Source organism: Mustela lutreola, chromosome 15 (assembly GCF_030435805.1).
Source record: "Mustela lutreola isolate mMusLut2 chromosome 15, mMusLut2.pri, whole genome shotgun sequence".
NCBI classification, from domain to species: Eukaryota; Metazoa; Chordata; class Mammalia; order Carnivora; family Mustelidae; genus Mustela; species Mustela lutreola.
Genome location: NC_081304.1, coordinates 33,118,502 through 33,132,603, shown reverse-complemented (window position 1 = coordinate 33,132,603; position 14,102 = coordinate 33,118,502). Strand labels below are relative to the sequence as shown.

General features: G+C 37.7%; 1 protein-coding gene across 8 annotated transcripts in view; it reads left to right on the top strand.

Moving 5' to 3' along the window:
* TRIM37 (tripartite motif containing 37) overlaps positions 1–14,102 on the top strand; it is a 150,942-nt gene that overhangs the window by 106,365 nt on the left and 30,475 nt on the right. For 6 of the 8 annotated variants that reach the window (XM_059149318.1, XM_059149321.1, XM_059149323.1 and 3 more), the window contains 3 exons: positions 10,953–11,081; positions 11,659–11,848; positions 13,628–13,764. In XM_059149318.1, coding sequence (XP_059005301.1) covers positions 10,953–11,081; positions 11,659–11,848; positions 13,628–13,764 — 456 coding nt within the window. The remainder of the gene's footprint in view (positions 1–10,952; positions 11,082–11,658; positions 11,849–13,627; positions 13,765–14,102) is intronic. The other 2 variants (XM_059149320.1, XM_059149324.1) reach the window with 1 other exon arrangement.

Sequence of the window (14,102 nt, the reverse complement as noted above, 5' to 3'; positions counted from 1 at the left end):
AAATAAAATCTTTATTAAAAAAAAAAAAGAAATGCAACTGATTTCTGTGCATTGATTTACTGAATTCCTGTACAAGTTCTAACAGATTTGGAGTGGAGTCTTTTGGGTTTTCCACATATAGTATCATATCATCTGCAAAGAGTGATAGTTTGACTTATTCTTTGCTGATTTGGATGCCTTTAATTTCTTTTTGTTGTCTGATTGCTGAGGCTAGGACTTCTAGTACTATGTTGAATAGCAGTGGTGATAATGGACATCCTGCCGAGTTCCTGAGCTTAGTGGAAAAGCTCTCAGGTTTTCTCCATTGAGAATGATACTTGCAGTGTGTTTTTCATAGATGGCTTTGATAATACTGAGGTATGTGCCCTCTATCCCTACACTTTGAAAAGTTCTGATCAGGAAGGGATGCTACTTTGTCAAATGCTTTTTCAGCATCTATTGAGAGTATCATAGGGTTCTTTCTTTATTTTATTAATGTATTGTATCACATTGATTTGGGGGTGTTGAACCATCCTTGCAGCCCTGGGATAAATCCCACTTGGTCCTGGTGAATAATCCTTTTAATGTACTGTTGGATCCTACTGGCTAGTATTTTGGTGAGAATTTTCGCATCTGTGTTCATCAAGGATATTGGTCTGTAATTCTCTTTTTTGATGGGATCCTTGTCTGGTTTTGGGATCAAGGTAATGCTGCCTCATAAAATGAGTTTGGAAGTTTTCCTTCCATTTCTATTTTTTGGAACAGTTTCAGGAGAATAGGAATTAGTTCTTCTTTAAATGTTTGGTAGAATTCCCCTGGGAAGCCATCTGGCCCTGGGCTCTTGTTTGTTGGGAGATTTTTGATGACTCCTTCAATCTCCTTACTGGTTATGGGTCTGTTCAGGTTTTCTATTTTGCCTCGTTCAGTTGTGGTAGTTTATATGTCTCTAGGAATGCATCCATTTCTTCCAGATTGTCAAATTTGCTGGCGTAGAGTTGCTCATAATATGTTCTTATAATTGTTTGTATTTCTTTGGTGTTGGTTGTGATCTCTCCTCTTTCATTCATGATTTTATTTATTTGGGTCCTTTCTCTTTTCTTTTTGATAAGTCTGGCCAAGGGTTGATCAATCTTACTAATTCTTTCAAAGAACCAGCTCCTAGTTTCATGGATTTGTTCTGTTTTTTTCTGGTTTCTAATTCATTGATTTCTGCTGTGATCTTTATTATTTCTCTTCTACTGCTGGATTTAGGCCTTCTTTGTTCTTTCTTCAGCTCCTTTCCATGTAGGGTTAGGTTGTGTTTTTGAGACCTTTCTTATTTCTTGAGAAAGGTTTGTATCACTGTGTATTTTCCTCTCAGGACGGCCTTTGCTGTGTCCCACAGATTTTGAACCACTGTGTTTTCATTATCATTTGTTTCCGTGAATTTTTCCAATTCTTCTTTAATTTCCTGGTTGACCCATTCATTCTTTAGAAGGATATTCTTTAGTCTCCATGTAATTGGGTTCTTTCCAAATTTCCTCTTGTGGTTGAGTTTTAGCTTCAGAGCATTGTGGTCTGAAAATATGCAGGGAATGATCCCAGTCTTTTGATACCAGTTGAGACCTGATTTATGACCCAGGATGTGATTTACTCTGGAAAATGTTCCATGTGCACTAGAGAAGAATGTGTATTCTGCTGCTTTAGGGTGGAATGTTCTGAATATATCTGTGATGTCCATCTGGTCCAGTGTGTCCTTTAAGGTCTTTATTTCCTTGTTGATCTTTTGCTTGGATGATCTGTCTGTTTCAGTGAGGGGAGTGTTAAAGTCCCCTACTGTTATCGTATTATTGTTGATGTGTTTCTTTGATTTTGTTATTAATTGGTTTATATAGTTGGTTGCTCCCATGTTAAGGGCATAGCTATTTAAAATTATTAGATCTTCTTGTTGGACAGACCCTTTGAGTATGATATACTGTCCTTCCTCATCTCTTATTATAGTCTTTGGCTTAAAATCTAATTAATCTGATATAAGAATTGCTACCCCAGCTTTCTTTTGATGTCCATTAGCATGGTAAATTGTTTTCCACCCCGCACTTTAAATCTGGAGCTGTCTTTGGGTCTAAAATGAGTTTCTTATAGACAGCATATTGATGAGTTTTGTTTTGTTTTTGTTTTTAAGATTTTATTTATTTCTTTGACAGATAGAGATCACAAATAGGCAGTGAGGCAGGCAGAGAGAAGAGAGAGGAGGAAGCAGGCTCCCCACTGAGCAGAGAGCCCGATTCAGGGCTCAATCCCAGGACCCTGGGATCACGACCCAAGCTGAAGGCAGAGGCTTTAACCCACTGAGCCACCGAGTTGCCCCAATTTGTTGTTTTATCCATTCTGATACCCTATGTCCTTTGATTGGGGCATTTAGCCCATTTACATTCAGGGTAACTATTGAGAGATATTAATTTAGTGCTATCGTATTGTCTGTAAGGTGATTATAACTATATATTGTCTCTGTTCCTTTCTGATCTACTACTTTTAGACTCTTTCTTTGCTTAAAGGACCCCTTTCAATATTTCCTGTAGAGCTGGTTTGGTGTTTACAAATTCTTTTAGTTTTTGTTTGTCCTGGAAGCTTTTTATTTCTCCTTCTATTTTCAATGATAGCCTAGCCGGGTATAGTATTCATGGCTGCATGTTTTTCTCGTTTAGTGCTCTGACTATATCATGCCCGTTCTTTATGGCCTGCCAGGTCTCTGTGGATAAGTCTGCTGCCAATCTAATATTTTTACCATTGCACGTTACAGACTTCTTGTCCCGGACTGCTTTCAGGATTTTCTCTTTGTTGGTAAGACTTGTAAATTTTACTATTAGCTGACGTGGTATGGACCTATTCTTATTGATTTTGAGGGGGGTTCTCTACGCCTCCTGGATTTTGGTGCTTTTTCCCTTTGCCATATTAGGAAAATTCTCTACAATAATTCTCTTCAATATACCTTCTGCTCCCCACTCTCTTTCTTCTTCTTCTGGAATCCCAATTATTCTAATATTGTTTCGTCTTATGTTATCACTCATCTCTCGAATTCTCCCCTTGTGGTCCAGTAGTTGTTTGTCTCTCTTTTGCTCAGCTTCTTTATTCTCTGTCATTTGGTCTTCTATATCACTAATTTCTCTCTTCTGCCTCATTTATCCTAGCAATAAGAGCCTCCATTTTTTAATTGCACCTCATTAATAGCTTTTTTGATTTCAGCTTGGTTAGATTTTGTCGCCCTCGGCCCACAAGAACGACAATCAGCCTGGTATGGTATTAATGCTTCATCTGTTTATTTCGTCAACTTCCTTAGCTTATATGCGGCAGGGTGACCAATAAGGGGCCAAGCAATGGGGAGAGCCAATGAGAGTTCTGTTACTATGCTGATTAGATTTGAAACAGCCAATGACTATGTCCTCCTTTAGGTGGGCTTCACCAGAACGTTCGTTGTTTACTTACAGCGTATTTTGCTGGCAGTGAGCCAAGCACCATCTTGTAATGGCGGAGACTTTCCTGGCTGGAGGCAGTCCCCGAAAAAATTTTAGTTCTTTCATTTCTCCAGAAGGGCTTTTATTTCTCTTATTTTCTCTTATTTTATTTCTCTTATTTTCTCTTATTTCTTGCCTTTTTCGAGCCCAGCTAGCCCTTTGAGAATCATCATTCTGAACTCTAGATCTGACATATTACCAATGTCCATATTGATTATGTCTCTAGCCTTTGGTACTGACTCTTGTTCTTTTTTTGTGGTGAGTTTTCCCACCTTGTCATTTTATCCAAATAAGAATATATGAAGGAGCGAATAAAATACTAAAATTGTGGCAAAGACCCCAGGAAAATGTGTTTTAACCAAATCAGAAGAGACCCCAAATCGTGGGGGGAAGAAAAGGGGTAAAAAGAAGTTCAGAAAAAGAAAAAAAGAATTAAAAAGAAAAAAAATAAAGAAAAAATATAAAAAAGAAAAAATATATATTAGACTGGTGAATAGAACAGGGTCACCCACTTAATTTTGGGAGTATTTTGGTCTCTTAGAAGAAACTACCTCCCAAAATTTTAAAGAAGGAGAATCATATAAGGGTAAACACGGGGACGCCTGGGTGGCTCAGTTGGTTAAGCAGCTGCCTTCGGCTCAGGTCATGATCCCAGTGTCCTGAGATCGAGTCCCACATCGGGCTCCTTGCTCCGCGGGGAGCCTGCTTCTCCCTCTGACTCTGCCTTCCACTCTGTCTGCCTGTGCTCGCTCTCGCTCTCTCTCTGACAAATAAATAAATAAAATCTTTAAAAAAAAAAAAGGGTAAACACGATGAAGGGATGGAATATGACTATAAAGGTGAAAAAATTTTTTTTAATTTCTAAAAAAGGAGTTGATAAGATAAGCTGGTTGGGAGAATAAAGAAAAAGAAAGTGGAGAGAATTTGCTGAGGCTGGAGACTAGAACAAATCCCTGTGCTAGATTTAGGGTATATTTTGATTTAGTAGAAGTTGTATTCCAAATTTTTTTCGAAGAAAGAACCCTATGTGTATACAAAAAATAAAGTTAGATACAATGAAGGATAAAATATAATAATGAAGGTTCAAAAAAGATTCTTTTAATGAAAGGTATTGTTAAGATAAACTAGTTAAACGTTAAAAGAGGAAAGAGTAAAAGTTTAAAAAAATTTTAGCATAAGAAAAAGTAAAATTTAAGGGACACCTGGGTGGCTCAGTTGGTTGAGCAGCTGCCTTCGGCTCAGGTCAGGATCCCAGGATCCTTGGATTGAGTCCCACATCGGGCTCCTTGCTCAGCAGGGAGCCTGCTTCTCCCTCTGCTTCTGCCTGTGCTCATTCTCTCTGACAAATAAATAAATAAAATCTTTAAAAGAAAAGAAAAAGTAAAATTTTAAAAAATTAATTAACTTTGCAAAACTAAAGAATCATGAGGAGAAAGCCATGAATTCCATGCTTTGCTTTTTCCTCCTCTGGAATTCCGCTGTTCTCCTTGGTAAGTGAACTTGGTCTTGGCTGGATTTCTTGCTGATCTTCTGGCGGAGGGGCCTGTTGTAGTGATTCTTAAGTGTCTTTGCCCGAGGCGGAATTGCCCACCCTTACCAGGGGACAGGCTAAGTAATCAGCTTGGGTTCGCTTTTGGGAGCTTTTGTCCCCAGAATGCTTTCCGTAGAGTTCCGGAGGACGGGAATGAAAATGGCGGCCGCCCAGAGGAGCCGAGAGCTCGGGCCCCCCCACTCCTCAGTGTGCCCTCAGAGGAAAGCGCTCAATCACTCCAGTGTCCCTGGCCTCTGGCTGCGATCTGAGCTCACCCAGCCTTTCACCAAGGGTCTCTGTCTCTGGCACACAGCCCCATTTGGAGTCTCCAAACCCCACAGATCCCTGTGCTCTTCCAAGCAGGGGTCTTTCCAGATTTTGTAGGGTCCCTGCTCACAGAGCAGTGGCCTGTGCCATGGATCACAATTTAAGGTAACCCCGAGTTGAGAGTTCACTCCTCAGCCCTGTCTCTGTAGCCAGCTTCCCTGCTCTAATACCTGTGAGCTCTGTGACACTCAGACACCCCCGATCCTTCTGTGACCCCATGGGACCTGAGACCACGCTGTCCCCCTGTCGGCTTCACCCCAGCTTAGCCTCTGGAGTGATGCCCCTCAGTGGAGTTGACCTTTTTTTTTTTTTTTAAAGATTTTGTTTATTTGACAGAGATCACAAGTAGGCAGAGGCAGGCAGAGAGAGAGAGGAGGAAGCAGGTTCCGGAGCTGACTTTTAAAAGTTCTGATTTTGGGCTATGTTGCTCCGTCACTTGCCAGGAGGTGGCCCCTCCCCCTGCTTTGGAGTCACTTCTCTGGCAGTCCTATCTTTCAGAAAGTGGTCTGTTTTCTGTTTCTAGAATTGCTTCTCTTCTTCTCTTCTATCTCCTGTTGGATTTGTAGTATTTGGAATGGTTTGATGGGTATTTAGCTGATCTCCTGCTACCTGATGTCTTCTCAGTCTGCTACTTCTCTGCCATCTTAACTCCTCCCTCCTTGGAAAGTGGTATTTCTCCATTTATTCTGATCATCTCTCATATATACTTCAGAGTTTTAGTTTTCTTCATCTAAAATCTGTATATGTCTTATTATATTCATTTCTAGATAGGTTATAACTTAGGTTGCTATTATGAATGGGTTTCTTCCCCTGCCCCCCAATAATATTTTCTAATTATTTGTCACTTTTAGGAATACTATTGGTTTTTACATGTTTGTCTTGTATTCAGTCCACTTAATGAAATTTTTAAATTTTAAGTTTTTCAGTCATTTATCTTGAATTTCTAAGTAGATGATCATATTATTAGCAAATAATTATAGTTTGTTTATTCCTTTTTTGCTTATTTACTTTTCATTTTTCATTGTCTAGGCTAGGATCTCAGAATAATGCTAACTAATAGCAGTAATAGAATTTTTGAAATGTTTTCAACTCTGTTTAGGAATTACTTTAGTTTTCTCAAGTACAATACTTGCTATTTATTTTTTTATAGATTTATTTTTTTTAGAGAGCAAGAAAGAGAAAGTGTGAGCACAGGAGCAGGAGGGGTAGAAGGAGAGGGAGAAAGAATCTTAACCAGACTTTGTGCTGAGCGCAATGCCAGACGCAGGGCTCAATCTCATGATCCTTACATCTCTACCTGAGACAAAACCAAGTCAGACTCAAAAGCACCTGTGCCACCTTGGCACTCCTGCTATATGTTTTAATTGTTTTTACGAAGTTAAAAGATTCATCCTTCTATTGCTAATAATTACTGTGTACAATAAGTACCACTGTTACTCTGTATGGGATATCGTTCTAATTATTCTAAGTTACATATGCATTAACTCACTTAATCCCAGCAACTCTGAGGCAAATTATTTTTATCCCCAATTTACAGATAGATAAATGGAGGCACAGGGTATTAGACAGCGTTCTCAGAGTTTTACAGTGGTAATTGGCAGAGTCAAGAACTTGAACCACAGAGCCTATGGCTTTCACCGCTGCACCAAAGTACCTTTTTTCTACTTACTAAGAGGTTTTTTGTTTATTTATCAAGAAGTTGGATGGAATTACACTTTTGGTATCTCTCAAAATGATCATGTTATTTGTTCAATTATTTTAACTTTAAAGAATTACATTCCTTATCTAATGATAACCATTCTCAAAATAGTAGAATGAATCCTGTTTGGTTTTGATAATTTATAATTTTTTAAGCTTAACTGCCATATTCAGTTTGCTAATTTTTTTTTAAAGTTTTTATTTATTTATTTGATAGAGATCACAAGTGGGCAGAGAGATAGGCAGAGAAGTGGGGAAGCAGGCTCTCTGCTGAGCAGAGAGCCCGATGCGGGGCTTGATCCCAGGACCCCAAGATCATGACCTGAGCTGAAGGCAGAGGTGTAACCCACTGAGCCACCCAGGCACCCCTGCTAATATTTTAGTTAGCATTCTTTACTATTATAGTCATAAGTAAAATTGAGTTGTATTTTTGTTACATTATCCTTAACCTATTTGAATTCCAATTTTATGCCAGCCTTATGGAATAAATTCAGAAGCTTTTGTCCTTTTCTATGCTACGAAATTTTTTTTTAATTAGTTTTATTTTTTTTTTCAGTGTTCCAAAATTCATTGTTTTTGCACCACACCCAAGTGGTCCATGCAATACGTGCCCTCCTTAATACCCACCACCAGGCTCACCCAACCCCACACTCTCCTCCCCTCCAAAACCCTCAGTTTGTTTCTCAACAGAGTCCACAGTCTCTCTTGGTTTGTCTCCCCCTCCGATTTCCCCCCACTCACTGTTCCTCTCCATCACCCAGTGTCTTCCATGTTTTAACATCTTGTCTGCTGTTTAAAAGTTTAATGAGGGGCACCTGGGTGGCTCAGTGGGTTAAGCCGCTGCCTTCAGCTCAGGTCATGATCCCAGGGTCCTGGGATCAAGGCCCACATCCGGCTCTCTGCTCTGACAGGAGCCTGCTTCCTTCTCTCTCTGCCTGCCTCTCTGCCTACTTATGATCTCTGTCTGTCCAATAAATAAAAAATAAGTATTTAAAAGTTTAATGAAACTCATTCATAAAACCATTTAGTAGTTCTTTCAGGGACAGAACTTTAACAACCTGTTTAATTTCAATGTGTTATTGGTCTCTGGGCACCTTGGGAGGCTCCGGTGGTTAAGAATCTGCCTTTGGCTCAATCAACTCCCACATAGGGCCCCCTGCTTAGTGGACCCCTGCTTCTCCCTCTCCCAGTGCTGCTCCTCTCCTTGTGCTCTCTCTGTCAAATAAATAAATGTGCACTCTCTGTCAAATAAATAAATAAAATCTTAAAGAAAAAAAAGGTGTTTATTGGTCTCCTATTTCTCCGTCTTAAACCAGTTTTCATAATTAATTTTCCTTGAAAATTACTCATTTTGGGATGCCTGGGTGGCTCAGTTGGTTGGACGACTGCCTTTGGCTCAGGTCATGATCCTGGAGTCCCGGGATCGAGTCCCACATCGGGCTCCCAGCTCCATGGGGAGTCTGCTTCTCTCTCTGACCTTCTCCTCGTTCATGCGCTCTCTCACTGTCTCTCTCTCAAGTAAATGAATAAAATCTTTAAAAAAAAAAAAAAAAGAAAGAAAGAAAAGAAAATTACTCATTTTATTAGATATTTAAATTTATTGGTATAAAGTCACTTATTCTGGTCTCTTAAATTTTAAAAAGCCCTCTGAATATTGGCTGTTAAACCTTTTCTTTTATTTTGCTTGTATGTGTCTTATTTTGTCGTTTGATTTGACTTGCTGGAAACTTGTCCATTTTATTTGTCTCTTCAAATACCTAGTTCTTAGATACATTTCATCTACTCTTTTCTACCTTTTTATTACATTAAATTCTGCCTTTGTTTCTATTTTAATAGTTTACTAACAGCGGATTATTGGTTAAGGATCATATTACAATTTATATATACATTGCAGTGGAAAAATTGGTCTTAACTTTTTCTCACATCTTTTTTTTCAAGTGTACAATTCAGTAGTTTTTAATATATTCACAAAATAATGTAATGATACCATTATACAGAATTAGCTAGAACACTGTCTACAACATCTTCATCACCCTCTCCCCAAAAACTTCATACCGTGAACACTTACTCTCCATTTTTCCCTTCCCTTAACCTCTGGTAACCTCTAGTCTGTTTTTTCAATATGGTTTTACTTCTTCTGGACTTTTTATATAACTAGAATCCTACAATATCAGGCCTCTATGTCTGGCTTCTTTCACTTAGCATAACATTTCCAAGGGTCACCCCATGTGATAGTATGTATTTCATTCCTTTTTATGGCCGAATCATAACTCCATTGTATATGTCTACCATGTAGTGTTTTCCCACTTTTTGGCTATTATGAATAATGCTGCGAATATTCATGTACATGTTTCTGTGCGGACATACATTTTTATTTATCTTGGGAATATGTTTAGAAGTGGAATGCTGGGATATAGGGGAACTTTTTGAGGCACTGCCAGAACTGTTTCCAATGCAGCTGTACCATTTTACATTCCCACCCAATTCTTAATTAGAACCCAGTTGAGGGTTCCAATTTCTCCAAATCCTTGCCAGCATTTGTTATTGTCCATCTTTTTTTTCCCCCCTTGCCTGTTGAGTTGTCTTGGCCTTACCAAAAATTAATTGACCATAAATGGTTTATTTCTGGACTCTCCGTTCTATTCCATTGATCAATATTTTTGTCTTTACACCAGTATACCACACAGTCTTGGTTTAGCATAGTTTTACAGCAAGTTTTTGAAATCAGAAGTTTGAGTCCTCCATTCAAGATGTTTTTGGGTCTTCTAGATCTTTTCATATGAATTTTAGAATCAACTTAACCAGTTTCTGCAGTTAAAATGAAAGACACTCAGGGCTCCTAGATGGCTCCAGTAAGCACCAACTCTTGATTTTGGCTCAGGTCATGATCATCAGGGTCATGGAATTGAACCTCACAGTGGGCTCCTCACTGAGAAGGAGTAGCTGAGTAGCTGGAGAGTGTCTCTTGCCTTCTCTCTGTGCTCCTCCTTCCCCCTTTCTCTCTCTTTAAAAAAATTAAAAATAAAAATTTTAAAAAGACAGTTGGAATTTTTATAGGGATTGTGTTGAATTTGTAGATCAGTTTTGGGAGTATTGCCATATTAACAATATTAAGTCTTCTGATCAATGAACACAGTATTTTTCCCCGTTTTTTTTTTAAATTAAGCATGAATTGGAAAGATTCAAAAATCTCCATCCTTGTTGTCTTTAAGCAGTGTGTGATAGTTTTTAGTGTGAAAGTCTTAAATTTATTAAATTTTTTCTTAAGTATTCTATTTGATGCTATTTGTAAATGGAATTATTTACTTAATTGCATTCTTGAATTGTGCTTTGCTGGTCTATAAAGAGATAATCAGTTCTTGGTCTTGTGTCCTGTTGATCCTGTTTATTACCTTTAAATGCATATCTTCTGCTTTTTTATTTATTTATTTTTATTCTTTTTCCTAACTTCTTGAGTCTGTGCATATTAGGACACTTAGCTTCATTTTTTTCTAACTCATTATAAGGCCATATATTTTTTTCCTAATTATCATTTTAGCCAAAAACATCTTGTGTATTTTATTTGTGATTTATTTCTAATTCATTAATTTTCTTATTAATCCAGTAATTTATGATTTTCAAGTGTTTGGGTGTTATATTTTTGTTGTTAATACTTTGGCATTGAGATTGGAGTTCATATCTGGTAGGGTTTTTCTTTTGGAGTTTACTGATACTTTTCTGGTTTTGTTAAGACTGCTTCACAAGTAGTAAAGTAGGAATACTTACTGCGTAAAATCCCAAATAAACCATTTAGGACCAGATTGTCCTGGGTTTTTTGGACATAGTAGATAGAATACATTCCATAAGATTAGCCTTCCTCCGACTGCCTGTGTAGTGAGTTTTGTGCTATTTTATCTCATTTGGAAATATTTTTAAATGTCTTTCAGCCGCAAATAAGAAGAGTAATTCACCCAAGCCAGCTCGGTCCGGTATAGCAGGTAGTCTGTCACTTAGAAGAGCAATAGACTCTGGGGAAAATAGCCGTTCGAAGGGAGACTGTCAAACTCTATCCGAAGGTAAATTTGGAGAGCTTAAAATATAATTTCATGGGTAGGTGTTTGTTATATAAAACTGATCTCATGGTTTACATAGGTTTAGACCTTTAAAGGCACCAACGATGCTGAAACTTGTTTCATAAGAGCCTTGATCTCACAAGAGAACAGACCCATCCCTAGAAAATGCAGCTGTTAGGGGTTCCTGGGTGGCTCAGTCCTTAAGTGTCTGTCTGTGGCTCACGTCATGATTCCAGAGTCCTGGGATGGAGCCCTGCATCAGGCTCCCTGCTTCGTGGGAAGCCTGCTTCTCCGAACTCTTGCACTCCCCCTGCTTGTGTTCCCTCTTCCGCTGTGTCTCTCTCTGTCAAATAAATAAATAAAATCTTTTTTAAAAAATAAAAAGAAAATCCAGCCATTAGACTGCGTATCTGGATTCCTTGATTTTTAAATATTTGGCATCAAAAAAACTGGGATAAATTTTTTAATTGGTTTGAGTTTTCCTGCAGTTTAAAAATGTTTATGTAGTGAGCTATTCTAAAGTGGAGACTAAAGAGCTTTTGTTTGGCTTCTTTCTGAGAATCCCTTTTCTTTTCTGTAGGCTCCCCAGGAAGCTCTCAGTCTGGGAGCAGGCACAGTTCTCCCCGAGCCTTAACACATGGCACCATCAGTGATATTTTGCCGAAATCTGAAGACCGGCAGTGTCAAGCTTTGGATTCGGATGCTGTTGTGGTTGCAGTTGTCAATGGTTTACCTGCTGTTGAGAAGAGGAGGAAAATGGTCACCTTGGGGTAAGTTCCTTCGTTTATGTAATGGAATAATAGCTCATAGCTTTTGTTTGACACTTTTTAAGTCTACATCGTAATGAATAAAATAAATTTCTACTTTAATTTTTTAGTGGACAAAGTTTATTGTATTAGAATTCATAAAGTATCAGAGACCTTTTTTCCTTAGTGGAATGAAAAGAGATAGTATCAGACATTCAGTTATAGTAGAGATCATTTTCACTAAAGTGTGTAACCTTGTGTGAATTCTGCCTTGTGACTTTTTGATGTATGTGTCAGCTTTTGCTTTTTTTTTTTTCCCCCCCGTTGCCACACTTTTCAAAGACCTTTGTGCTGGGCTGTTTTACACCATAGGTCTTATATGCATGTTTTGTACGTAACAAAGCACTTCTGGCAGTTTTAACATTGACTTTTGTACTTTTATCTCACCTATTTTCTCTTCTCTTATGAAAATGTCTTTGAAACTCAGAGTTGGAATTTCTCAAAAGGGTATATACTGTATGGCAGTTGTGACCTTTATCTCTCACCCAAGAAACCTAAACTCCAATCCCAGCCATGTCAATTAAACTTCCATCCATTAAAAAGATAGAGTGGTTATGGAATGTATTATCTGTGAATGTGCTAGATGAGCCATTACTATCCACCTGCTGACCTATTTGTGGATATTAAATATATTTCTAAGTTTAAACAATGGAATAGTTCTACCTTGGAGACTTTGGGCAAAAAAACGTTGAATTAAATTTTGAGAGAGATTAACATCCCTAAGTTTACCTCATTTAAACAGTTAAAAAGATCTGGATAATTACCAAATGTAAAAGAACAGTTGGTATGATTTAGTTTTGTTTTAGCTCTAGTTTAAGTAGTGGAAAAGTGTTACAATTATTTGAATTATCTAGTTCTTCCCATTACCTACCCTGATTTTATACATATTCCTTTCAGGTTGAAGCTACAACTAGCTTTTATATTTTGTTTTGGAGATATTTATATCTGCCTTTAGTCATAGCAATCAAATGTATATGAACATAGACTTTTTTTCTAGACTGTAAAATCCTCTATAAATACCCGCAGCTCTTAGCTATTACCCTCATTTTACAGTTAATTGTATTGTTAGCCTGGCTTATGTGGTGTTTTCTATTGTGTCTTTTTTTCCTTGCCTGATTTAAAGTAGGTTATAAGCAAAAATTTTAAATACTAATAATAAGTGGTTCAAAAATGGAATATTAAGTGAAATCACCCTCATCTTTGTCTCGCATCTGCTTCGTTTTCCAGCTCCTTGTCCACAAATATTCCTGCTGTTTTTAAATTTTTTATATATGCTGTGTCTTCTCAGTTTTTAATGCATATTTAAGCAACTGTGACTATGTAGCTTTTTTCATACAAAGTTTACACCATATTTTCTCAGTAATAGATCTGAAGTCTTTCCATGTCAATGAGAACACATTATTTAGGACTTCTATTTTTATCTTTTAATCAAAATTTTTATTGAGATAATTAGATGTTCACATATAATTCTAAGAAATAATAGAAATCCTATGTTCTTTACCAGGTTTCCCCTAACTATGATGTTTTGCAAAACTGATACAATATCACAACCAGGATACTGACATTGATACAATCTATCATTTTCTAATCTTTTACTGTGGGTCTATTCCTGAATTTAAAAAAAAAATACTTGGAAATCAGTATTAAACACCAGTGCCATATACCATACTTAGTTTCATGCTCAGTTTCAGGACAAAAAGAAAATATATATTGTATCACTGACTAGTTATAAAAAAATATCAGGTTGTTTTCTCCCTTGAGGGCTAATGCTAAAGGAGGTCGTCTGGAAGGAATGCAAATGACTGATTTGGAAAATAATTCTGAAACTGGGGAATTACAACCTGTACTACCTGAAGGAGCTTCAGCTGCGCCTGAGGAAGGTATGGAATGTTAAAATTGGTGGGAGGTGGGAATAATGATTTTTTTGTGTGTGTTGGTGTTGGGGAGTAGTTAAAAAAGTTATTGAAACATCCAACATGCTTACCATCCAACATGCTTGATCTGAATACAGCATTTATTGTACCACTGAATTTGATTTACTAGGACATTGAGCACAGAGGAAGGCAAAGTGGGTGACTGACTACATAAAAGGACATGTCTTACTTAGAAGGGAGGTTTACAAGTTGGTGGGAGGAATCTGCAGATAGTTCATCTGCTCATTCAGTAAATGTGTTAAGCCACCTACGTGACAGGCATTCAGTTAGATATGCAAAGATGA